Here is a 27,663-nt window from a genome sequence, read left to right as displayed (position 1 = left end):
GTAGAAGTGCACCATCATTGTCTTTGGCAGGCTGAACTTCTTCAGCTGCTGCAGGAAGTACATCCTCTGCTGGGCCTTCTTGGTGAGGGAGGTGATGTTCAGCTCCCATTTGAGGTCCTGGGAGATGACGGTGCCCAGGAAGCGGAAGGAGTCCACAGTGGTGACTGGGGAGTCACTCAGGATGATGGGGGAGGGTGGGGCTGTGCTCTTTCTGAAGTTCACGACCATCTGCACTGTCTTCAGAGCGTTGAGCTCCAGACTGTTCTGGCTGCACCAGGTCACCAGATGGTCGATCTCCCACCTGTAGGCGGACTCATCCCCACCTGAGATGAGCCCAATGAGGGTGGCTATCTTCTATCTATCTATTAAACTATCTTAGCTCAATTGTTGAGTGTCCATTGGATCAAGTAACATAATCATGATCCTATTGGCAACCAGGAACTGAGTGAAACTAAGCAAGTAGACGAGTAGACTTCCTGTCACATTTACCAGAATCAAAACAGGAAGAAAGTAGTCAAGTAATAAAGCCTGTCTCTTTGATTGACCACCTGGACCAAGTGTGACATTGACGAGTGGTGCGACTCCTCATCTTGCACTGAAAAGTTGAGAATATTTTACTTCTACTTTCTTGCACGTCTAAACTGAAAAACACAAGAGAGGAGGTCATGCTGGCCGTACCATAGGGAAACAATGGTTTTGCTGGCATCTCTGTCTGATCGGCCCCTTCCAACTTCAGAAAGACCCTTAGTTGGTTTGTTTCTGTCAAAAATGGTCTCGTCTTGTCAAATGTCAAAAATAAAGTTAGAAAAAGTTGCTGTGGAAGCTCCCTCCATGTTTCGTGTCTGCTGGCGTGTGCCCTGTACAGGAGATGGAGCAGATGCAGCGCTACAACCAGCGTCTGATTGAGGAGATGAAGAACAAGCAGACACAGGAGAGAGCCAGACTGCCGAAGATTCAGCGCAGCGAGGCCAAGACCCGCATGGCCATGTTCAAGAAGAGCCTTCGTATCACTGGGGCCGCCATCACCCCCGAGCAGGAGAGGGAGAAGGTCAAACAGGTGACACGCAATATGGAATGAAATGAACCATAATTCTTTTGGCCAGATAAAACACAGTGAGCTCAAATTTCTTAAAATAACTACCTGTGAAGCCTAATCGTGTCGTGTGTTTTCCAGTTTGCAGCCCAGGAGGAGAAGAGACAGAAGAATGAGAGGCTCCATCAGCAGCAGAAACATGAAAACCAGATGAGAGACCTGCAGCTGCAGTGTGACGCCAACATCCGAGAGCTTCAGCAGATGCAGGTACAGATTTAAAAACAAACACTTTTATCACCTTCGGACACAGTAACCCTCCGTTTCTAGACACTGCCTCCCTGTGTGTGCGTTTCAGAACGAGAAGTGCCACCTGCTGATTGAACATGAGACCCAGAAGCTGAAGGAATTAGACGAGGAGCACAGCCTGGAGCTGAAGGAGTGGCGGGAGAAACTACGACCCAGGAAGAAGGCACAGTATCTGTTACACCTGACCATAATATCCACCTGCAGTGTACTCGTACAAAACATTACTTCCTTTGTTTGTTAAAAAACGCTGTCTCAGAATAATGACAGACACATTCTAGCTGATCCTTTTTATTACCTGAAGCCAGAGGCCAGGATCATGTGTTTGGTCGTGTGTGTGTGTGTGTGTGTGTGTGTGTGTGTGTGTGTGTGTGTCTGTCTCAGGGCGGGGTCTTAAAAGTATAAAAGTATTGACTTTAATAATCTCAAAATAAGTACCGTTAAAGTCACCGCCGATCTCCTTCCAGTGCTGATTCACCTTATTTTAGCCACTTTCAGAGTTAGCTTTGTACATTCTGATCGTAGTATTTCGTAATACTATAATAGTGACTGATAACAGTATTTCGTAAAATGGATTACGTCATACTAAATTGTTCAAGTAGTCAGATCTACGACAGCGTGCTCTAGACCGTGTAGTGAGTACAAGCTCGCAAAGAAAACAAAGAACTGATTAGCTTCAGTTCAGATAGGAGCCTTTGTGACCAAAATGTGAGGCCATAAGCATCTTTTTCATTTTATGTTATGATGGTACACAGACACACACCTTACAAAGCTATTGTGTATTAAATATGAATGTGAGTAGTATTATAATATGTTATATTTGTTAGGGCTTAAAATCCATACTGATTTTCCATTATATCCTTCATTACTTTTCTCAGTATGACCATGAAGTTGGCATTAAATTTCATTCTATTAAAAGTCCTAAAACGTCTTAAATTTAAGGGTGAGAACCCTGGGGGTACCCTGGTATCTGTCCGCAGCTAATCTCTCATACTACTGGACACGGCAGCCTAATATTTTACATGCACATGCTCAAGGGCCTCTCATGGTTGCGGTGATTAATAATTTTATTCTTATTGACCGAGCCTACAGTAAATCTATCGTCTTTTCATCAGTATTCCCTATTGTACGATATCAGTGTTTCCCATACATTTTTTGAATTCTATTTAAAATGGGTAAAATCATATGTTTGATTGCAGCGCATATTCACTCAGCGCCTCCTCTCGCTCGGCCGCTCCCTCTTTCTCTCGCACATTGACAACGGACCCGTTTGTGAATTTACATTTATTCATTTAGCTGACGCTTTTATCCAAAGCGAGTTACAATTGCTATATATGTCAGAGGTCGCACGCCTCTGGAGCAACTAGGGGTTAAGTGTCTTGCTCAGGGACATAATGGTGGATGGGTATAGTCCAAAGGCATAATCTTATCCATTGTGCCAACGCCAACCCCAAATTGAATGTATGTATCATGAACACCGCTGTACAAATCTCTCCAGCACAACGCTATCAGTGTCGGAGACCCACTTTCCAAAAAGTTATCAGCAAGCATATACCAAGCCTTTCTAATAAAGATGGCGTTAGAAAACAGCTGGGATGTCGAATGTTAGCAAGCTGTACATAAATAGTCAATATCACTGCATCAAAGTGAAATGAGTGGACACAGCCCCGGCATTCAGGATCCAAAATCCACTGTTTTACTCTCATGCAGTCATATGTCACTAATGCAACAGATGGAAGTTTAACCTCCTGAGTAACCAGGCTGTGTTTGTCCAGCTCCTTCCCAGGTGAAGGCTGATAACACAGTTTTGTTGTTTGATCCACCAGGTGTAAAGGGACCAGATTAAACCACTGTTTAAAAATACATTAAAAAGGCTCCTCAAATATTGCTAAATGATTTTCTGAAACCAGCATTTTTCTGTGTGTATCCTGCAGGCCCTGGAGGAAGAGTTTGCCAGGAAGCTGCAGGAACAGGAAGTGTTCTTCAAGATGAGCGGAGAGTCGGAGTGCCTTAACCCCTCCACCCAGAGCCGCATCTCCAAGTTCTACCCGATCCCCACCGTCCACTCCACCGGTTTCTAGGAGAAACCTACGTACACATGCACAGAAATACATACGGTGCACATGGACATGAGTGCACACGCACCGACAGTTAAGACCGAACCTGTGCTGCCTTGCCCTAATCCTCTGAAAGCTGTTGGACAGTGTGAGAAGCATTTCTGTTAATGGACTTTGTTCCTCAGTCTGCAGCTCTGCCCTGCAATACTCTTACTTATTTTGCAAATGTGGTCATATTTTCAAACTACTACAGTCATTTTGAAAGAGAATTAATATTTTCAGATCCAGTGTCCAGTGGTCTTCGACTCAAAACCACTAAAGTGAAGTAGCTCTCTGTTTTCTCGCTGTCTGATCATTATTTGCTGCTCAGTTTTTCTCCCATTTAGACATTGGCACTAAAGAAAGGAAAGAATTTTTATTTTTTATGTTTTTTTTGTTTTTTTTTACACACAATGTTGATGATTCAATTTGATTAAATATTAAATAGCAATCTCATAATTTTATAATAAGTGATGATAAAATTGAATTTATTTCTGATACAGGAGCCAGAGCACATTTTTAATATGAAGGAATGATCATAGAATATATCTTTTACTACATTAAAAATCTCTGTTTGAATTGTAGGTTGTGTTACATCAGAGGTTCAACTAACCCGTCTAATGCATGATTTTAAAGCAAGCTTTCTTAAGTTTTTCTAACAGAAATGATTCCTTCTTTGAGGGTTTTTCTTCAGAATGCCTTTGTGTCTCGAGCATAACCTGAGATCACTATTTAGCAACAAGCATTAGTTACTTGTTGTGAACATGGAGGTGTGGAGATGGTGTTTACATCCAGAGACAAATGATCACTGTTGGGACACTAAGGAAGTCACTGTGGTGGCAGAAAAAAAGACTGCAACAAGCATTTATGTACCTGTATGTTTGTCAGTCTGCTTTTTCTGTTTTACGTAACACCACTTTATCATTGTCAAGCAAAACCTATGTACCTATAGGAGCATTATTCAGGGATGAATAAAGAATGCAATATTTTCCACAAATTCTGGAAACATTTTGACAGTCTTGTGACTTTCTAGCATGCTACTTTAAACAGAAATCACCTAATCTGCAGTACAGACGATGACACGTCCTTTGTATGTGCTTTGGTTTTCTTAATATGACTCCTCATAAGGTATTTTACTACCAGATGTATCATGGGTTGGCCTGCATGGCTTTTCTTTCTTCTTTGTATTGAAATGATAATACTGTTTTTATTGTAATGCTAGCTAATAGCCTTAATAGTTCAGGAAAGCTGTACTGTACTGTACCCGCCTTTAAAGATTTTGGTTGAACTGTAGGTTTTGTGCCACCTCGCCAACTTAATGTTCTGTTCTGACTTTATGAAGGATATTAACAAATTCAGAATTATTGCATCTGTATTCAAAGTAACAAAAACAGAACATGAACTCGTAGCAGTTTTTTATTTTTATTTAGACTGATGTATTAACGTAGTTGTAAAAACAAAATGTTCAAAAAATGGACCTGACTGGTTTAGGCCATCTTGACTTCTGATTGGTTCATTTGATCAACTTTTTTTTATGATTGGCTATTGAGAGTTATGGTTAGTCAGAGGTATTTAATAACTGAACTGTAGAAAATGCAATGAAGGAGTGCTGTGCACCTTTTTAAAAAACTTTCTCAGTAGCTATTTATATAAAAACATCTCCCAAGCTACAGCATCTGTACTGTAGCTTATTAATTGCAGTTTGCAGTGTGCATCAGTCAGTTCTTGTTCTGTTGGTCAGTGAGATTCTTCAAAAAGTCAGTAAATTGATTTAATTCTGAATGTTGAATGAAAATGATATCCATATCAAAATTGTTATGCATTTAAAAAAATAAATGTATAGTTTTTAGATTACCTGTGTAAAGTAGATTTTGATTTTTGCTGTAAATAAACATTTTTCTCTGTTCTACAATTGTTTTGTCTCTGATGTGATTCCAGCTACTAATACATTTGTTATGAAAAGTTATGAAAAAAAAAATCTTCTATAAAACAAAAATGAGTAACAAAACACTTGTCGGATTAGAAAATGCCAGTGAGTATGAGAGGGTAAGAGAAGGCAACTCTTACCCCTTCACCCCTTAGTACAGTGTATGACACAAGGTAAATTTCACAAAGACAACTCGGCACAGGAGAGGTTCAGGAATATAAAAAAACAATCAAATCATTAAAAAAAAAAAAACAGATACATTGTGGGTTTCCGTAAATTTACCACCTTTTTACACACCAGGCAAACTCCACGTGAAACAGGATTTCACACGCAGGCCCACATATTCAGTAACTTGGCTGTTAAACACCAGTGTCCCTCCTCCTCCTCCTCTTAGTCATCAGTGTGAATTCTGAAAAAACAACACAGAGGATGCTTAATTGAGAAGCCAAGTAGAGCTTTAGCATTTAGTCATAAGTTTGCCACTCATGTCATTGACCAAATTAACTAATCTTTATCTGAACCCCCAACTGATCGGGGTTTAATGGATACAATTTTTGAAAGTCTAGTCTTCATACACAGTGGGAATTTTTAGAGAATCCCTAGTTAATCTTATTACCTTAGTTCAAATAAAAATGCTATTGTGTGTATGCAAAGTGGTTCAGTGGCCACGTCCAGAGTTTTTCCTACAGAATGTTATAAGGAGTTTCCTCCCAAACATGTTGTTTGATAACAGCTCAGATTCATTGAACTTCCACCAATCCTCCATCAGGAGTCAATATCCCTACTTGTGAAAAAAGCTCCTGATACCGCGCCAAGTCTCCAAATGTCGACGTTTGGATTATGTCTATTTTGCTTACTATTATTTCCTCAGACCAAACAGGCTTTATTAAAAATACACATTCTTTTTTTAATAATAAGGCGCATATTGAATATCCTTTACACATCATCTTCGTCACAGAGGTATCTCTGTTCTTGGACTCTGAGAAAGCATTCGATAGGGCTTCCTGTTTCATGTTCTCCGTCTTTTAAATAGCTCTCCTTTTGTCCCAGAACAAATTATACACACTCATCTTACTTTCCTCTTGAGCGTGGGAGAAGACAGGTGTGCCCTCCATTCCCATTGCTTTTTGTATTGGTTTTGTATTAGTCCCTGTCAACCTCAGTTCAGCACTGTACAGGTAATAAGGGGATTTTAAGAGTGAACCAGGACCGCACAATCTCATTGTATGCGGACGATGTCCTTCTTTATGTATCTGATCCTCTCTCATCCATTCTGCATATTCTCCACACTGTTAAAGAAATTGGTAGATTGCTATAAACTCGACCTTGATAAAAATCATACCATAACCACTACTGCCAGCCAAATTGTTTTTCATTTCCTACCATTTAGAATTATAAACAATACATTTGGTTATCCTTGTATATCTGTTACAAAATCTGATTCTCAACTACTAAAGGTCAATTTTACTCGTGGATCGTACCTGACTGGATCTTATTTGCTGGTCCACTATGCTCTTCTCACTAGCCAGACAAATTAATATAATTATTAGTCTTCCAAAGTTTTTGTATTTTTTTCAGTGCATTCCATACTTCCTCCCAAAGCCTTAAATCTTGATAGCCGTATTCATGATTTATTTGGAGTAGTAAAACAGATCGGATCTGGAAATTTTTTTTACAGAGGCCAAATGTGCATGGGGAAACTTTCAACTTTATTACTAGGCAGCAAACATCAAAAACTTATTAAATTTGTTCCGTGATACATCCTCCTTCAACATTGCTGCTTATTTACAAATTTAATCTAGGTCTTGTTTATTTACACTTATTGTTTCTGAAAATAATATTATAGGGTTCATTTAAAAAATTTTGCTTATGATGCAGCAGCGATGATCTAATTATGAATTAGCCTGCAATGACATTTTAAGCCTCGTTTAAAGAATTAAAAAATCCAGGCCTGTGTCAAATTGACAACCATCAAATCTGCCAACCTTACCTCTGTCACCTTTTTCACCCTTGTGTCCTTCTGGACCAGGAAGGCCTTGTTCACCTGTGTCCACACATAGAGAGAAGACTGCTTTAAAATTTGGGACATTACTGTAAGAACCAATACCAGTCACTGTAAAGTAAAGTACAGTAAACTCATTGTAGACTGACACTATAAACCAATGATACATTAAATGGAAAAAAGATATTACACTAAAATATTGTAGCCTATAGACAAAAAGTTTCCTTTATGGCATGAAGAAACATGGCAACATGTTTACTGTCACCATTAAATCTGAAGTATTAAAGTAGTTAAACAGTACAATCCACTAGATTTCTCATTCCAAACTCCACCTTTTTCTTTAAAGATTTTAAGATATACCTCTTTCTCCTTTCAGCCCAGGGAATCCCATGTCCCCTTTCTGTCCTGGTCTCCCAGGTGGTCCTACAATGTCTCCATGTGCTGTGGAGGACAAATTCACTTGTTGTTAGAAATCCTAATTCTCACATCTTTCAGCTACTTTGTCTTTTTTCTATTCACTCGTAACATTTGCAAAGTAAACACTCATTTACTTTTGATGTATTCCACTAAATCAGTGACGTTTGTGTGGGAACCAAACAATCGGCTATATCCGGGAGGACCTGGAGGGCCGGGTGGTCCCTGTGGTCCTTGAATGATGCGTTCCTCATGGTTCCGTTGGATTTCACGTAGCAGACCATGAGCTGGAAAATAAGAGAAGTTAGTGTCAACCATCACCTCTACCCATTGGGTTTCATTGTAGATTCTGATCTGTGATGTGTAACATCGTAGAACAATTGCTCACATTTAATGTATTCCAATAAATCTGTGGTGTTTCCATGGGACCCAGACCATTGTCTGTATCCAGATGGACCTGGGGGGCCTGGCGGTCCTGGAGGTCCTTGGAAGACACGACTGTTATATTCCCTCATAATGTCGTGTAAGACACCGTGGGCTGCAAATGAGAGAACACTGTGATGCAAGTAAATGCTTTTATGCAAACCCCAAAAAATAATCAAAATTTTCAGACTGGAAGAAAATTATACTGTATCATGAGCAAAAATGCATTAGCATTTAGCATCAATAGCAGTGAGGGTTTCAAATTAAGCATTAAAGATTGTCATTCTTCTTTGTGATACATTTACAGCCTGTCATCATAGGGGTTTTTACCCAATGGCAGCACTCTAACCATTAAAGCTTATACGACTTACATTTGATGTATTCCACCACATCCACGACATGTTCGGGGGAGCTAAACCATCGGCTGTGTCCAGGCATTCCTGGAAGTCCAGGCGGCCCTGGAGGTCCTTGAACAACTCGATCAGAGTCTCTCACAACATCACGGAGTAGACCGTGGGCTGCATGTGGAGGACAGTCATGTAAGTAGTAGGACATATAATATTGACAGCAAGGTTCAGAGAGAGAAAACCTGTCATTTGCGATGTAGTGCATAACAAACTTCCTCTAGATCACCTACATTTGATGTAATCGGTTACTTTGACAGCCATACTGGAGTAGTCTCCGGTCTCCAGGCTCCAGTCTCTGGCGCCAGACACACCTGGCTCACCCTTGTATCCTGGGGGACCAGGAGGGCCTGGAGGACCTGGAAGTCCGAACATAGCTGCTGTCGAACCGTCCCCTGGAGACAATAAAACGTAACATGTCTTCAGAAGAAGTAACAACTTAGTTGACCATGGGTCATATTTGTAATGCAGACATGATGCAGACAGATTGTTGAAGTGACATTTTTGTGAATGTCAAAGTCAGGATTGTGTCTCAAAGTAATATTTTTGAATGGATGCTAACAGTAAGCCTCATGCATGTCGAGGGTTTTTTGTCTACAACACAATGCCACCTTGTATGCAAGGGCGTCACTTTGTGATGAAAAGTGGTGGGGACGTAGGGGCTCAGATTAGTGTTGTGAAGAGACTCTTAGCTCACAAGACATCACGATACGCGATATTAGGTTCACGAGAATGAGACGAGTGTTTTAAAGATATCCTTAATGCCGAGATATATAAGCGGGGAGGCATCCCCCAGGAAATTATGATCTTTTAACAGTGAATTTCCTCCCTTCTGGTGATATTTTCTGCACCAGTTTATGGTGGAAATATTTTTATTTATGAAAACGAAAACACAAACTTCAGGTAGGATTTCAAAATATATAAATCTAACAGATCAACTTTTCTTATGTAATATCATCCCTGCTGAGGCAACACATATTTATGATTTAGTCTTAGCCTCCTTTTTTTATCCTGTTCACAGGTAGTGAACGTAAAATTTGGCCAAAAAGAAACTGTGTCAAGAAGTTGTTAAAGTTGCTGACTGATGCATGGATGTTTTGGGGTCATTTTAAATTAGTAGCTTGTATTTTTCTTAGCTTAAGTTACTATTTTTGGACATTGCACATTTGTTTCTTCTATATTTTAATTGCATTTCAGAATGTTTCTTTAACAATTTATGCTTTAAAAAAGTGGTGGGGACAAAGTCAGCCATTTCAAAAAGTGGTGGGGACATGTACCCAAGCGTCCCCAGTGTAAATAACACCTATGCTTGTATGTAGTAACGTTTCCCCCAAACCATACCATAATTGTTAAACCATGCCCTTAAACAATTAGCCATCCAACATTCTGAAGTTTCAAATTTGTGAAGTATTCCTTTAAGCTCACTCTTTCTGTATTTGTGTCGTTCTGCTTTGAGCGTCTCTCTGTTGGAATGCTCAGCATTGGAAACCACTCCGCCGATTTGACCAGGGGGGCCCTCAGGTCCAGGAGCACCAGGGGTTCCTGGTGGGCCGCTGAAGGAAACACCTTTGGGAAGACAATGGAACAGATGTGTTGGCAGCAAAATGTATAAAAGTATTTTCTCAGAATTCCTCATGAACTTATGAAGCTAATGTTTTCAGTCAATCTCACTTTGCAGGTAGTCGCGGATGTCTGAACTGATGTAGTTCCCAAATCCTGGTGGGCCAGGTACACCTGCTGGTCCAGGTGGGCCTTGTGGTCCAGGGATACCCGGGGGACCAGGTGGCCCCTGAGGACCCACAAGTGCTTGATACCCAGCTAGTTGACAATGAAAATTACCATCTGTTAGCATTAGAATGGTACTAGATCTAATCACTTCATACATAAACATAAACCCAAAACCATAATTTTTACAGCTGCACTGCGTTGTATTTGTGTTGCTTACTTGACAACAAGTTTCCAGGAGGACCAGGAGGCCCAGGGAGTCCTGGGGGTCCAGGGACACCTACGGCGGCCCTCTCTGATGACAGACAGGACCCACAGTCAATCACAATCACCAACAGGACACCTTTTTAGTAGGCAACCTGTAGGTCACTCACCATTCATTAGGCTGAGGACACGTTCAGCCACCTCCTGGGTGTTGACTCTGTAACTGCCAGCGTGCAGAGACCCAGGAGGTCCTGGTGGACCGGGAGGACCAGCAACGTATCTCCTCACTTCCTCTCCTGGACACAAATAATTGACACATTTTGGCAAAGAGCCTCACTTGCTATGCTCTCAAGAGCTGGGTATCAAACCAACGAACTTCCTGATTTTGAAAAAAATCAAGTAAATCGTCTGTTTGTACATAAAAGTACAGTCAAAGCTAGTTATTTTCTTTGACTAGGTCTTTGCCTATTACATAACCAATGGCTACCAGTAAATAATTACCACATGTCAACTTGAAAAATCCTTGTAAAGTTGACATGATGTCCAAAACACAGATCATTATCCAAACATAAAACAAGACTATCCCATTCAAATGTATCTGAATTTAAATGGGATAACCGTCATCACCCGTCATCATTAGCATGACAGATTCAAATTTTTACAATTCATATACAAACATGGCTGGCACCAATATGATCCATTACACAAAATGATGAAGAAATGATTCACTTTTCATAAATTTGTATGTGGCCATTAAAATAAAATATTGATTTTAGCTGCAAAGTATTCCATCGCTCAGAAATTTGAGGATGTTAACCACCCTCAAATGAGACTTACGTTGTAATAGGTTGATGATGTCATTGATTGAGATGGAGCCAGGTGGACCTGGAGGACCAGGAGGGCCAGGAGTCCCATCATATCCTCTACCTGGACCTGAATAGGTAAGCGTTAAAAGGTGGTTTTCACCACTGTTAGAAAAATGTAGATTTTCACATACAAACATCCTGTGTAATCATAAATTTAACAATATTGTGTAACTTGGCGTACTCTGGATGTAGGCGATAACTCGGTTTGCCACATCATCCACCAGCCCGTCCCCTGCGGGCCCTAGGGCACCTGGAGGACCAGGAGGCCCAGGAGGTCCAGCCAGATACTCCCTGATGTTACTACCTGCATGTCAAGACAATTTTATATAAAACAGATCACTTAATTTAGCTCTTTGTTTCATTTGATCGTAGTACTGCATTAAGTAGACGAATACCGGTACATAGCTTACTCTGAAGGTATTCTGCGATGTACTGGCCCACATCAGGTGATCCAGATCCACTTCCATCTCTTCCAGGTGCACCAGGTGGGCCTGGGGGGCCGCCTGGTACGACAACACAAATTCTCAAAAATATGTCATGTACATGTAGAAAAGGCCAAACCAGCCTCGAATAGCAATTTTAAAGATTCTTTTCAAAGATTAAATAACTACTATTATGACAACTGCTAACTTTTTAGAAGGTACTAGAGCCCGGCCGATATATCGGTCGGCCGATATTATCGGCTGATATGAGCTAACTGCATTTAATCAGCATCAGCGCTTATAACAGCAGATATATGACTATTGCTAAAGAGACACAGATCCTTCACACATGTCATGAGTGTTGCCAAAGTCCTTTTAGGCAAGTCATGACACTCGGCAGCCATCTTGGCAACGCCTCCGGGCAGCTATTTCGGACTAACAAGACCAGGCTCCTATCTGAATAAATGGGGATAGAGCCAGAACTGCACTTATACAGGTCACCAGGATAATAAAAACTACATGAATAGAATAAGCATTAAAATCTGATAAAAAACGCTGAAAAAGTTTGACAACTTTGCCCCAAAATAAGGTTTAAAAAGCACGATTGGCTGAAATATGATTCCCGCTTTGGCTGTTAAAAGCAGACAATTGGCTTTCTAGCGGGAGGCGCGAGATAACCGCCATCTTTACCATTTCGGGCTTTCCCCATAGAGTTGTATTGAGGATGTGATTGAGTGGCATGTCTCCTCTAAATTGTCTCTGGTGATGCATAGTTTGCCCACCAGAGGTAGCTCTGCAGCTCCTCTGTTAACAACACTGCCTCGATGCTCGCTCAAATTCGCCAAATAAATGTCCTTGTTGTGCGAACATTATATCGTTACCACCGGGCAGGAAAGGAGGAGAAGACAGCAAGCAATCCTTCTGCATCTCTGTTCGAGGAGAGACCAAAGACGTGAGTGGCAGTTTTCTTCCATAATGGCCATCTGTATCAAAAGATGAGCTGTCACGGGAGATAATTGTGTCCTGATTTCAATGCATTCTCCGTGCATTTGTTTGGTCTGAAAGTCCGAACCATCCAAAAAATGCTTTCACGCTAGAAATGAAACAAAACATTGTTCAGCTGTATCCGGACCGAGACTACCTCTTTTGGTCCGGACTGTGGTCTAGCGGAGGTTTCACACATCTAAATATTCTCTAAAATCATGACATGTTACAGCAGCTAATGCTGCACATTGCTAAATTAGCCACAAAGCTAATGCCGCATTTATTAGTGGAGGAGCACTAATGTTAATGAGCCATAAAACTATTGCTTCTGACGTAATCCAAATATATCTTCGAGCCGCCTGTCTGCATTTTTAATTGACTCTAAAACATGCTGTATACTATATACGGCATGTTGTAGAGCCAGCTGGTGGTTGAGAATTGGTTCTCGTAGCTTTGGATATTATCAAAGAGTGATGGTACACTAGATGAATAAACTAGATGTGAATATGCTACATTGAATGTATTTATTTGGGAATGTGGGAATAAAAATACATAAAGCCTACGCTTATTCTCTTTCAACCATATGTTTACAGTTGCATCTTCCTGCAGCAAACATTTATTGATGTGATTGATTGAAGTTGTTGAGACTGTAATCTATTTTATTAACATAATCCATTTAGGAAAATGTATTATAGCACACATACAGAACAGCTTTCACTATCGGCCTGTTCTAAGTGTAGTTTATATATAAAAAGGGGTCTACTATCCAAATAAATCGGCTCTTTTTCACTTTAATATCGTCATCAGCCCCCAAAAATATCGGTTGGGCTCTAGAAGGTACAATTTCACTAAGTAGCAATGAACCTGGCAGAGTGGTGAAAACTGCAAAAGCATGACTGTGGGTACTGAGAATAACCACTCCAGTTTTCAATATGTTTGAGTCCTTTCAGCTCTTACTGACAGCTACCCCTATTTAGAAAATGCTTAAAGAATAATTCAAATAAATATCTTTTAGGTCATCTTTGTCTTATTGATAGTTGTCTTAGAGTATCAGCCATCAGTGTCATCCATAGTAGCTCACTCACAGGCAAGTAGGGCTTCTAGTAAAGATATGATGGTCTTACCAGTGGAGACCCCAGGGACTCCCGCATCGCCTGCAAGGAACACATAACAAATATGACACAAACTCCAGCATTTTCTTTTCCAGACTTTCTTTTCAAGGAGATTCAAGGAGACAGCACAGACAGAAAGGGTTTGTGTGTAACCATTCATTATGGATAAATCCAGTGTAATAACACTTGAACAAAAGATAGAAAGAAAGAAGATTTGTAACAGGTCTGTAAGACAGAATTTGAATGAGTTTACCTTTAGGTCCTTGTGGCCCCTCTGGACCCATAGGTCCAGGCTGACCTGGGAAACCTAATGTGAAAACAAAATCACTGATTCATCATCTGGTAAAAGATCTTGGAGGTTCATTATTGACCAAAGAAATATCTCCATGGTAACTGAGTAAACCCCACCTGCTGATGAAGGCCACAATATGTGGCTGAAAGGTCCAGAAAAATACAGGAAGTGAATTTTTTACTAATTTTCTACAGATAAATCACAGTTCCTCTAATTTTGTATTTGCACACAATACCTATTCTTAAATGAGTTAAGACTGCCATAGCAGATCTTCTTTATAATATATTTAGTAACAACCCATATCGTCTAAAAGTTGTTGACATACCAACCTGGTTCTCCTGGACTTCCTGGAAGACCCGGTTGGCCTGGTTCCCCTGAAACATTCATCTTTAAATTAAAACTGAGATTGTGTCTGTTTTAAAGGCCAGTAGTTTCTTAACACAATAATGCATTCAGTTGTTTGTAATTTATTCACCTTGGTACCCTTGGGGTCCTGGGCCACCTAAGGCAAATTAATGATAAGATGAAATAAGTTTTCCTGAAAAGGTTCTTCACAATTTGAAAGAAATATCCTAATTCTTATCTTGACAATTTCACTAATAAGTGCTAGACAGATACATCAAATTTCTCAAACCTACCTGCGGAACCCTGCGGGCCTTGGGGGCCCGGAGGTCCCGGTGGTCCGGCAAAAAAGGTTTCTAAGACGAAACAGGGAAAGAATGCATGAAAATGCCAAACAAAAGCAGTAAAGGCGATTTATAACATGTCCAGCTGTTGACTTACAGTACATTTGAAAGGAGATTCCTATGAAATGTATTACCTGATGTAGGTACAAAGCTGCCAGGTTTTCCTTTCTCTCCTGGAGGTCCAGGTAAACCAACACATGTGAGGACAGCAAGAGAAACGTTACTTTTTATCCTGACACTGCTTAAATCAGAGGTTTTTAAAGTATGGGGAACCCGAGGAGACCTTAAGGGAGCTTCAGGGGTAAGAATTTATTTTCACTCTAATTCCATCAAGTAAGTAACACAATGACAGAACATATGACTGGTTTGGTCATGGGTTGCATACACTTAACATCTTATCAGATAGACCTTGGAGCAAAATCTTATGAAATGAGAGTAAAATTTTTGTCAGTTTAGGGGTCCTTGGTGTGAAAAGGTTTTAGAACCACTGGCTTAAATCATCCTGTATGCTGATGATCTATCTATCTATCTATCTGTCTGTCTGTTTGTATTGCAAGTTGCAAGTTACTTGTTTACCTGGCTCTCCAGGAGGACCTCTTTCTCCTGGAGGACCTTGTTTTGTCTCACCTAAACAAGAGTGACAGCAACATTTGAAGTGTCATCAATTTGATCTAAGCCACTGTTCCATTTGTTTGGAAATGCCCTTGGTATCTTACAAAAAGCTTTGAACATACCAGGAGGACCTTGATCACCAGGTACTCCAGGAGGCCCTGGAGGTCCTGGTGGGCCTGGAGGTCCAGCGACTGAGGAAAGTTCTGTAAGAAATGAAAACACAGAGGTCATAGCAGTGTGCATTAGTGTATATTACAGTGATATTCTTGATACCACATCCAGACGTTACCAAAGTAACAAATTAAAGAAATAGAGAGGGACTCACTGTCTGTCTGGGTGGCACTGACACCAGGCTCACCAGGTTTTCCTTGCTCTCCCTTCTCCCCCTTTTCTCCTTTCTCTCCTTTCTCTCCTTTCTCTCCTTTCTCTCCTTTCTCTCCTTGTTCTCCCTTTGAACCTAAATAATTATGTCAGTGTACCATCACAGAAAATAACAGTATGTTCAATGTGATTTAACAATCCTTAGGTCCATCTAACAGTTGTTACTTTTCAGATGCATAATTTGGGTTAGGAGTTTGAATTTACCAGGTTGTCCTGGGATACCAGCAGGGCCAATGGGACCAGACAGACCAGGGGCTCCAGCAGGACCTGGAGGCCCAGCGGGCCCTGGAGGTCCAGGGATGGCCACAGTACCAGAGCCACCTAGAAACAAAATGAGAGAGACAAACACCAGTTACCCTTTATGAGACACTTTTCTATGGCTTAAAAACAAATCCACAGTACACTCTGCTCGTCTGTGTGTTTTTAGTACAAGAGTCGATGTTCTTACTTGAAGTGATGATTTTACCAGGTAATCCTGGTTCACCTAAAAGACAATGTAATGTCAGATTTCATAGTAAAACTATACATTATAGACAGATTTAAATTGTTATATTTGCCTTTAAAATTCTTCATTAGAGAGTTTCAGTGTCAAATCATAACACTAACATTTTAAATTATATTATAATAATTAAAGGCTAATAGTAAACATTCAATTCTTAGTTTTGAAAAAACTAGAATTAACCCCTAGTTTCACTAATGTATTTCTCACATTTACAGTACATATGTTAAGAACTTGAGTAAAGTGTAAAAATAGTAAAAATAACAATGACAGCTGGTCTATCAGTTGCTCCACCACTTTGGTTGTTAAACATGGATAGATTTTCATGAACCTTTATACAGACATGAATGGTCCAGAGAAAACAACTTAAGTCATTCCTTGACTGTTCATCTTGTTCCATCAACAGGTCAACATTTCTATTTTGACCTTAGCAACACTGTGCGGCATCATGCTGTACTCTTTGTGTTTTTGTGTTTGCATGGTTTCGCCTTTTGCATGTACAGTATATATGTTTATATTTCGTCCTACACAGCCATCTGAGATAAACACCTAAACCCCAATAAAGGCAATATATAGGTTTTAAATTAGCAATGTACCTTCCACTATCATTTGAAAGAAAACAAAGGGGAAGAAAGTGAAACATGTTATAGTAGGAAGTAAGCATAAGCATATTGTCATTATATGTATATAATGAGAATATTCTTGAGTAATAAACTTGCATAACCTCAGGTGTGCTATCTAAGTTAATGACTCTTGTGGGAATCTGTTTGTTTAATACATTTGGTACATCTCATAACCAAAAGCTTAGACAGTAAGCTGAGTGGTTATGGAGATAAGTGTGCAGATGCTTTGGTTTCTTGTTTTATTGCCACTTTTATGTCCAGTACATGGCAGGGTGTGGTAGATGTGGACAGTTTTTACTTTCATTAGCAAGGAAATGAGGCATTACCTTTATCACCAGGCTGTCCTGGATTTCCAGCAATACCTGTGGCATTTGGATCAGAAAACAAGTATAACAGATTGTATTTATTGTATATTAAAATATAAAAAATATAATCTTTAAGGAGAGTAGAATTTCATTTTGGTATATATTTTCATACCTGGGGGTCCTTGAAGCCCAGGGGGACCTTGGGGAAAAAAGATATTTGTGAGGTTTAAGAAAGATGGTTTTGATTTCAGTGCAATCAGTTAAACATAAACTACCTGAAGTTCCTCAGGCAATATTAAACACAGTTCATTACATCACAGTTGATTAAGTATGCTGCCATAATTAGACAGTGTTGCGGTACCTTGGGGACCAATATCTCCAAGAAGTCCAGGTGGTCCTCTCACACCCGGAAGTCCCATTGGACCCGTGTCACCTTACATTCAAACAGAGCGACTGGATTTTACAGAGCAATCTTTACTGAAACAGCAACTGTGATAAATCTTTTGTGGTCTTTCTTTGGCAGCAGCTGCAGAAAAATGTGAAAATGGTTTTGTTCCAAAACTGAAAGGTCTGCTTTCTGTAGCTGCAACCGATATCTAAACGAACAGACACATGATCTGTCAGTGGTGTAGCATCATTAAACCACTATGTGCTCATACACTCTACTGTACTTTTCACATCTGTTTAGCTTTCTTTGCCAAATAATGTGATATCACTGATTTGCCATTTCATTCATGACAAATCCATCCATCTTACAGCACTCTTGCATGGTAACAGCACACATTTCAATCCAAGCAACTAACATTACCATGTCAGAAAGTATCCAAGCAACTCTCTCTCACCTTCGATTCCTTTGGATCCCTTTGGTCCAGCAGGGCCTGGTATTCCAGGATATCCTGGCTCACCTTTAGTCACGAAAACGGGAACAATCAAAATCCTTTTCCTGAACCCATACAATTTTGTTACGAGGGTTTGTAGACTTGTTAAAAGTAACTTACTAACCCTAACCCATTCTTTTTATACATTTAACAGGATAAAAATACACAAATACTGAAATTGTGGAAATTTTATCTTTTCTTTTTTTTCTATTATTTTCTACTGTTATTATGGTCATACCAGACAAAGTGAAACTGTAGCAGCAAAACCTTTGACTTTGAGAGTATTGCATTGAGCCACGTGCATTTTTGTTACACACTGTCATTTGTTTAACACTTGCGCGCCTTTTTTAAACTAATTCTACAAGACTGTGTATCCTAGTTTATGTGCGATAAAAATAAGAAAAAGCCCAAAAGGCACCTTTTGCTCCTGGAGCTCCTACTTCACCCTGGAAACCCTTTGGACCCGGAGCGCCTGCAGACAAATATAACATATTTAATACACAAATGCCAATCAAAACCAAAGAATAGACTAATTAAAATAAAAATCACATGGAATGGGGTCTTTACCTGGGCTTCCTGGAGCACCCTGCTCTCCCATGGCACCTAAATGAAACAGAAGAAAACATACTGGCTGCTGATTATTTGCATCATTTAAGGCCTTTTTCACATGTTCCTTAATAAATTACTGATTCTAATGTGTTTTCCCAACCTGACAATTTCCATTGTGTATACTAATGAAAATCTTTTTTTTTTATGTTGACACAACTTGTTTTAAATAGGAACATTTTTTATTGATGTCACAGTTCACTGGTGATTTAAAGTTTAAATGGTTTGTAAATGGGCTAAACATGCAACACTCTGGTATGGTCCATTAAATGTTATCTGATCTGATATGCCATCATGACCTTTGACCTTACCTTTCAGCCCCACAGGTCCAGCAGCACCCGCAAGACCAGGATGTCCTGGCTCACCTTGAGATCCTGTCAAAACCAAGTTTCATGCTCAAAGGCTGACCCTGAACTAATAACTTTCCATATTCAACATGGGTAACATAAAAATATTTTCTACCTTTGTCTCCTTTCTCTCCAAAACCTGGTGGTCCAGTCTCTCCGCGGGGGCCCGTCGGCCCCTCCCGGCCCCTCTGGCCCGGTGGTCCCTCGGGACCTGGTTCACCTTCAAAAAGGAGAAGAGACTCAGCCAATGTTTTCTTTTTCCTAGTGTCTACTCATCCATAAAGAACAATGAAAATGAGCTAAACTTATCACTACCTGCACTTCCCTTTGGTCCCCTTGGTCCATCCAACCCTGGGTGACCCATCTGCCCGTGAGGACCTAAAGAAATTAGATATATGAGTGGAAAAGGAGGAGGCTATGAGTTTGCCAACTCTGTGGGAAGGAAAAAGCTACAACACATCTGTTCTCAGTCTTACCTGGCAGACCAGGAAAGCCGCTGTCACCTGGAAAAGACCAATTTATACCTGTTTATAGAGCTTAACTCTATGACACACTGAGAGGCTTGATATTCATAACAATTTTGAATACAGAAAGATATGCAGGACAATTCCTCACCTTTTTGTCCTAGCGGCCCTGGTTCACCTGTAAAGAAACATAACAACATAATGATGGATATCAACAAAATATACATTTTCAAATTAATTTATGATTTGTGCAAACATGCCTTTAGGTCCTGAATCTCCTTTCTCCCCTTTTAGTGAGTATGCAAGTGTTTCTAAAAGTAGAAAAAAATAGTTCCGTCACATCCAAGTCCACCAGGTTGTTTCACTGAAAGATTTATGGGCTTCTGTGAAGGCAGCTGATACCTCTTAAAGCATCAGAGCGGAGTTCAGCCCTGACCAGCTGCTGAACGGCTCTCTGCAGTTCAGCGCTGTCCTGTCTTGGTCCGCTCCCTGCATCTCCCCCTGGCCCAGCAGCCCCCAGGTTGATCCCATTGTCAGAGCGGGTCAAAGTAGAACCAGAGGAACTCCTGCCGATGTATGGTGAGTCCAGCGGGTCGATGATGTTGAGGCCTGAGGAGGCCGACAAGCGGCTGGACCTGGCTGACGCAGTGCCGGTGATGGCTTCGAGGGCGTCCACGCGATTCTTGAGGCGTTTCACTTCTTCACCTGTGAGGCCAGAGAGAATATGATGGACATGTTCAGATCACCTTCAGTGACCCCTATAAAAGTAAATAACATGCTGCCAGAGAATCCATGTGGTGGAGTTGCTGTCTTACCCAAAGCGATGAGTCCAAAGAGGAGGCCGAGGAGGAGGAGCAGGCTGAGCAGGAGGCCGAGCAGCCACTTCCACCAGCTGCAGCAGGAGCAGAAGCCAAAGCCTGCTTCATCTTTACTGATCTCTGAGAAACAAAAAAGTTAAAAGACAGAGTCACCTTTTTAGGTCCTGTATTTTTTCTCTGTACTGTTTTAGTTGAGGCGTTTACATTCATCCACATATTTCTGAGCTAAATCTCTTACTATCCGTAGTTTTTATTGTTCCTATATTATCCTAATGCGCCACATTTTTCTTAAAAGAATAAATGGACGTTTTGGGAAATATGCAATTTGCTTTCTTAGTTAGATGAGAAGATTGATACCACTCTCATATCTGCATGCTAAATGGAAAGCTTCAGCCAGGAGACAGGAGGCCATTAGCTTAGCATGAGACTGGAAACAGGAGGGGAATGGTGACGGTGGGGAGGGGAGACTTGGGGGGGCGCCCCTTATGCAATTGCTGGCTCCCCCAACCCCTATTAACATATTAATTACCGACTTTAAGCTAAGCTAAGCTAATTAGCTCCTGGCTGTAGCTTCATATTTAGTGTAAAGACACCAGAATGGCACCAGTCTTCTCATCTAACTCTGGGCAAGAAAGCAAATTGCATATTTCCCAAAATGGCAAAAAAGCGAATAAGTGTAACCGTTCCTCTTTCTTTCCACTTATTTCTAAGCATTCCACTTGTCTTTCTCTGACTGATTCAACACATTGTAGGAATACAATGCAACACAATACAATACAACGTCCAAGGTTTTTCAGAAATTGTTAATCACAGCAAGAGGTCCTCAAAGACTTTTAATTCTATGATCTGATTAAGCAATTCTGCAGGGAATCAATCAGTTTTCGCTGGGGGTCTCCCAGGATTTGAATGTAAACTTGGATAAACAACAGGTTATTATAAAAATAGAAAAGTAAAAATGGGGCCATATACAGTACCTGCATAGGTGGCTTTGTCTTTTGTGGCAACTTTTAGGGGTACAGCTTAAAAATGAAACAGCAAATAATTACATACCAAACAAGATATATAATGTGTATGATACATCTAAAAACTAAGATTTAGTCTACATTTGGCATGTGTTCCTTCCTCCATTGAGCTGGATGATAGCTGTTTCTCTCTCTTCAGTGAGTCCTCAGAGTAGGTAGCTACAAGACAGAACAATTACAACAGGACGTTATCAATCATACATAGAAAATGATTGACAAGTGATTTTAAAATGGCAGTAGCAATAAAAGTAGCTGAGGCAGTGGGGAAGTATATCTGTGTTAGTAGTAAAACATTAGCAGTATTGGAGCAGTTGTACTTAGTAGTATTTAATATTACCAGAAGTACTTGCAGGTACAGCAGACATGAACTGCTTCCCTGTGTCTTTGGTCATGACCAGCCGCTCTGTCTCCTTCCTGACGGGCATATTCTCCTTCTCTATCAGCACAAACTTAAAGTCTTTGCCTGAGGCCTCGTCATTAGTGGGACTGCTGGGTCTCACTGCGAGAAACATGACATTAAAAACTCAGAGATAATGAAGACCTACTGAGAGCACTGTCAATAAACAAACATCCTGTAAAAACTGAATTAACTATGATGCCTATGAAGAAATTTTGAGCATCTACGTGTGCAAAGAAACATTAAAAAGACATTTGTTGTCACAATTTATAGTTGAATTTTGTGAATGATGACACTCTTATATCCATCCATCCATCCATCGTCAACCGCTTATCCTGCGTACAGGGGGGGGGGGGGGGGGGGGGGGGGGGGGGGGCTGGAGCCAATCCCAGCTGACATCGGGCGCAAGGCGGGGTACACCCTGGACAGGTCGCCAGTACACTCTTATATGTCTGCATTATTTCTATTCTTATTTTTATTCTAAAACTTGTAATTATTTATTATCAATCCTTTTCTCTATTCATCAGTACTTATTTCTGGCCATGAGCTGCTGCAACATCTGAATTTTCCCTCTGCGATCAATAAAGGCTAACTGTGCCTTACATTAAACTGTTAATTAATGTATATTGTAAGGGCTTGTAGTGTCCAACAAAAAGTGTTTAAACTACCTTTTACAAATAAAAAAGTTAATGAATCTGTCTATATATCTAACGCCTCACCTGTGGTTGTGCTGATTCCAGCGCCAGATACATTTTTCTGCACACCGTAAACTGTGAAGAGACAAACGCACATTTAGACAGTAAAAAGTAAAGAATGTTATGGTACTAAAGCTTATAGAACACATAGCTTTTTTTACACTAACTCCGCTGTTTCCTCATTACATCTTTTGAAATTAGTTTTTGGAGCGCAACTTTAATATGATCGATATAAATTTTATTTATAAAGCACACTTAAAACCACCAAGGTTGACCAAGGTGCTTTACAGGATATTTTAACAAGTTCAATATTGACAACTCTCAAAAGGTCAGTTGAGCTTTATGCCTAAAACATTTTCCTTTTCCCCGGTTTTCGTTGTTGCAGGTAGACAATACCAGGTGATTAGAAGAAAATCCATGCATTAGTTTTGTTCTTAACAGTGGCTGTAAATCACGGCTTTACCTATTTGTGAGTTTGTTCCAGCGGGGGAGAGGATAGCGGAGCTGGTGCTAGCCAGGTTATTCTGGACACCATACACAGGAACTGAGACAGAGGGAAAAACAACATGGTGATCTACTGTCAGGACCAAGCTTAGGATGTGAAATCCCAGTGGACTGTGACCTGACAGGAAGAGGCTCACCAGTGCTGCTAGCAGATAGTCCACTGTTCACGGGGGGAGAGCTGAATGTCAGGTTGTTCTGGACTCCTCCTGGACATGACAGAACAGAACAGATCTCTCACAGTTGGCAAAGAAAAGAAAAACTTCAGGCCCAGTTCACCTGTACCTATTACTACATCTCTTTCAACAGGTGAAGATCCATTTATGCCCTACGGTCAAATCTAATGTTCATTGGTCCATCATGCCACAGTGAAGAAGATGCTAACTGGAGAGACTGATTTACCATAAACAACTAAATGTCTTATTGCAAACAACCTTTGCTACATAGAGTTTTATTGGAAGCATCCGATAAAAGCCTTTGTTTCTTGTTGTCGTCTGCGTTATTTTTATTTCATGTTGCATATCTCACTAACCTTCTAACACTTGATTCATTTACACCACATACATCTACACTTTTCTATTTTTTCCCCCAAACCTTTCATATATTCTAGATTCATTACACATAAAGTGAAAACATTTCTTTTTTGTTTTAATTTTGATGATTACAGCTTACAGCTCATGGGCATCAAAACTCTAGTACCTCAAAATGTATTAGAATTTCAGGATACAGAAATGTCGACCTCAGAGGAGCTCTAATCAGCTAATTAACTTACAACACATGCAAAGGGTTCCTGAGTCTTTAATCTCCCAGTCTGGCTCTGGTGCTCTCACTGAAACTTTCCATGATATTTTTTAGATGCACCTGCACGTAGAGAGTGTTTCTCTTCAAGTGTGAATGGAATATTTTTTCATCACTGAAGACTTTTTAGAAAGTTGTTCCTTCTGGATTTAAAGGGGCGGTTCACCCAAATAACAAAGAGATTTTTGTGGTATGAAGCCATGCAGATAGTTTTATAAACCTTGAGAGGAGAAATCAACTTTTGAAACCGTTTGCATTGAAAAAAAAATGACATTAGCAACATTATCACATTGTTTTTATTCAAATAAAACATGTCTTGGTTATTTCTCTGGATAATCCACAGACTTCAGTGTTTCATGCTGCAGTATTTGAGTAAACAGGATGTTGTATTTTTGGAAAGGAAAGCTAAGTTTTTTAAATGTCATTTTTAACTCCCATTGTATTGGTAAAACAGTTTTTTTTTAATAAAACATGCTTTGATAAGGTATGATCCTGAGAATGGTTCCATACAATGTTTGTTTTAATTTCCTCTGGCAACAGGTTGCTGATGCTATTGATTGTCCTACATGACTGACCTGACTGGTAAAGGGTGGAGGTAGTGGACAGGTTGTTGGGATTGGTATTGTAACTGTAGCTACTGCTCACACCTCCTGGCCAAATGCTGCCGTAGTTGTCTTGTAGGGAAGACAGAAAAATAGAAAAAGTAATTAAAAACTGAGGGCATGTGGAATGCAGAAATCACTGTAAAGAATCAAACATTACAGTTTCCTCTTCCTGGTATATAAAGGAAACAACATTTAGAAACCATATAGATATCATAATCAAATAAACCAGTTAGCATTTTCAAAAACATAGCACTCTCATGATCAAAAACGGAGAACTAAAACTCAAACTTGCAATGACGTCTGGCATTAGCAAGTAATTTTCATTCAGTGCTATCACAGCCTTTGGAGAATGAACTTCAACATGATCATTAAAGAAAATAGACTTGACAGCTGATTGGTTAAACCTGTGGGTGAGCTCTCAGACATGGTCCCAGTGTCCATGCTGGCCTTCCTGGGGATGGGCAGCGTGTTGTTAGGGGACTGAGTGGAGCTGGTGCTGGTGGAGCGGTTTCCTCTCAGCAGACGCTTCACATCATCCAGCTCCGTCCCTGCACAGCACAGGCATCCAGCTACCACTTACTTCAAATTCAAACTGATTATATTTCACGATTCACATTTTACAACAGTCTCACAGTGCATAAAAGCGCACACAAAAAAATCTGACTGCATGAATACACTCACAGCTTGCTGGAGGAGAAGCACTCTGGAGCCTGGCTCTGATCGCACTCTCTGAAGAACAGAGAAATGGTTCATTAAATATCATTATTACTTGAACCTATGATAGTAATCTGCAAAGTAAAAGTGCAAAATTGTACTGATGTGTAATTTTTGTTTAGGCTCTGTACCTCTGCTCTGAGTTCTACCTCTGGTGGCAGAACTTGATGTTGCACTTGAAGTGTCTAAAAGAAAAACAAATTCATTAAGCTACAAATGTCAGCACTATAATATTATTACAATATATAATATATTATAACAATATTGACCCTGCTTTGAGTTCTGTTTTGGGCTCAATTTACTTCAAAGAAAAATATCAGACTATTCAGCTGCCAAATGATCTACCACGTTCAAACGCTAGCCTACTTTGCCGCTCCTTTACTGGGCAAGTTTGTCAAAAGGGGAACTTACTGTACTCCTTCCTGCTGTACTCTGGAGAAGAGTTTGTGCTTGAACTTTCTGAAACATGGTGACAAAAGTAAAGATCCTGTTAGCCGTCAGTTTATTTTCTCCTTTCCAAATGCTGTGAAGTATTGCTGCCGGCCCTTCATTCAAACTACCAACAAATGTAAAAAAAAAAAAAGACATGACAGTTCAGTAAAGAATAATTGATCTTTGACCTGTGACTAACCGTCAAAGACCTCTGAGAGGGCGGCTGCCATGGTGGTCATGCTCTTCCTCTCTTTTGGAACAGATGAATAAGTGATTGCTGAGGACGATCCTCTCTTCGCTTCCCCGGATCCTCCTGAACTGTATCTGGTCTTCGTCACTGTTGAAACTGTCACACCATCTAGACCCCCTTCTCTTTTTCCTTCTCTGCCACCACTCATAAAACTTGAAGACGTGCTGGAGGATTCCCTTCCAGCAGCCCTAAAGCCTGCCCCTGGGCCCCAAGAAGCTGCTGAACTCCCACCACCCGAGGACACGGCAGAGGAAGCTCCCAGAGTAGTGATGCTGATGCCCCCGGTGCCCTTGCTGGTTCCGGATCCACCAGAGCTGGCGGCATGGGAGCTGCTGGATGTAGTCAGAACTGAGCTGCCTGGACTGCCATAGACTCTCCCACCAGACCCTCCTGCATTCAGAGAAAGATCGCCTGGAGGAAAAGAAAGGAAATAAAAAGAAAGGCGGAGATGATTTGCCCTCTTGTTATGATAAATGATAAATTACAGTGATCATTTATTAGATTTTATGTCAGAATATCATCTAACCTTTAAAAGGCAGATCTTATCCAATCCCTCATCATATACTTAAGTGACTTTGCCCACTGGAGCTGAGGAGGGCTAATATCTCGTGGCCTGAAGCCAGTTTCAACTACAAGACTGCACTGGCAAAGGTAATATGTGACCTATAGCGTGAACACCCATTTCAACTTGTTTTTTTTTATCAAATAACATTCCCAAGGTAACATGACTGAGCATGTCTTATTACTCTGTACCATTAAATCCTTCCACTTTTATGTGAGATTGATTTATGACACTCACATTTAATGTAACTGCTGCTGGTGTAGCCCAGGGCAACAATTTTTTTTTTCTGATAAAAAATTATCAGCTGTCACCTGGAAGCTTGACGGGCCTCTAGCTCCCTCCAGTGGCAAAATATTGTATATAGTGTCACTATAATTCTTTGCCTAACCCCAACACACATTAAAGGTGCATTGCTTGATGTTTTTGGCCCCTTGGGGGCAGCAGAACAAGCCATAAACATAACGCTGACAGACAGTATATTTTGACTACCAATATATTTAAATCCAATAATTACACTCCTTTTAGCTCTTTTTTTGGTCTCCATTTACTGCAAAGAAAAATATCAGTTTCTTCGGCTGATAAACAATCTACTATGTTCACAAGCTAGTTGCTAGCTTTGAAAATCCTTTGTTCTGTGCTGGGCAAGTAGCATTTTATTAAAACGTTCAGCTGAAAACTGCTGCCCGCTGCGTCTAGAAACGAGGCTCATGAGAGCGGCTAGACTACAAGCACAGCTGATCCAAATCCAGTTCTAGCACAGACCCAGTCCAGACATTTTTAGCAGGTCAAACAGACCCAGGTGAAATACAGGCAGCCTCAGCCAGTGAAAGCACAGCCAGAGGTCTACAGGCAGCATCAGATACAAGCAGCTCAGACTCTAATGGAGGATTGAGTTACTGTGCAGAGGTCCATTCAAATCAGCAGTGGTGTTTTCTAGTAGAGGTTTCCATTCAGGCTTATTACAGAGACAGACTGTTTCTGACATAACAGCGCTACTAATAATGGGCTAAGCAAGGAAAGCTGATGAGGCACATACTAACACATGTCATACACTTCAATCAAAAATATATCAACATGTACATGGGGAATGAGGGCGTCTGTGTCTCAGTAGAGCTTTATGTCTAGCAACGCCCCTGTGCATCACTGTATTGCCTTTTTGCATTTCAGCACAGCCACAGTTATAGTCCAACACCTTACCTTTGCTACTCCCTCCAGCACCTCCACCAGAACTGACAGTCTTGACTGTAATTAGATTGTCCAT

At 40.5% G+C, this 27,663-nt stretch overlaps 2 protein-coding genes across 2 annotated transcripts in view; one reads left to right on the top strand and one right to left on the bottom strand.

Annotated features, from left to right (window-relative positions):
* The window catches only part of LOC123970454 (serine/threonine-protein kinase 10-like), a 29,472-nt gene extending 24,128 nt beyond the window's left edge, over positions 1-5,344 (top strand). Inside the window, exons 15-18 of the mRNA XM_046048498.1 lie at positions 866-1,057; positions 1,175-1,300; positions 1,389-1,502; positions 3,271-5,344. Of these exons, the coding sequence (XP_045904454.1) occupies positions 866-1,057; positions 1,175-1,300; positions 1,389-1,502; positions 3,271-3,417 (579 nt within the window). The 3' untranslated portion in view covers positions 3,418-5,344. The remainder of the gene's footprint in view (positions 1-865; positions 1,058-1,174; positions 1,301-1,388; positions 1,503-3,270) is intronic.
* On the bottom strand, positions 4,787-27,663 carry LOC123970453 (collagen alpha-1(XVII) chain-like). Its single transcript, XM_046048497.1, has 52 exons — positions 27,600-27,663; positions 25,790-26,251; positions 25,570-25,617; positions 25,290-25,343; positions 25,126-25,173; positions 24,849-24,992; positions 24,415-24,513; positions 23,182-23,250; positions 23,004-23,084; positions 22,565-22,615; positions 21,786-21,947; positions 21,530-21,607; positions 21,401-21,445; positions 20,424-20,546; positions 20,011-20,313; positions 19,869-19,919; positions 19,760-19,786; positions 19,621-19,647; positions 19,460-19,522; positions 19,260-19,364; positions 19,109-19,171; positions 18,759-18,794; positions 18,610-18,663; positions 18,156-18,218; positions 17,675-17,746; positions 17,486-17,512; positions 17,335-17,370; positions 16,335-16,370; positions 16,091-16,207; positions 15,831-15,962; positions 15,628-15,708; positions 15,470-15,520; positions 15,028-15,066; positions 14,846-14,905; positions 14,683-14,709; positions 14,537-14,581; positions 14,169-14,222; positions 13,928-13,957; positions 11,808-11,900; positions 11,579-11,701; positions 11,369-11,464; positions 10,702-10,827; positions 10,548-10,622; positions 10,274-10,420; positions 10,028-10,168; positions 8,836-8,997; positions 8,570-8,716; positions 8,164-8,313; positions 7,913-8,062; positions 7,722-7,802; positions 7,350-7,403; positions 4,787-5,768 (listed from the first exon to the last, which is right to left on the bottom strand). Exons 1-52 carry the CDS (start codon positions 27,661-27,663, stop codon positions 5,719-5,721), a joined length of 4,722 nt encoding a protein of 1,573 aa, XP_045904453.1. The 3' UTR covers positions 4,787-5,718.

The sequence above is a fragment of the Micropterus dolomieu genome, linkage group LG04 (assembly GCF_021292245.1).
Source record: "Micropterus dolomieu isolate WLL.071019.BEF.003 ecotype Adirondacks linkage group LG04, ASM2129224v1, whole genome shotgun sequence".
In the NCBI taxonomy this organism is placed as follows: Eukaryota; Metazoa; Chordata; class Actinopteri; order Centrarchiformes; family Centrarchidae; genus Micropterus; species Micropterus dolomieu.
This window is presented reverse-complemented; position numbering and strand designations above follow the sequence as displayed.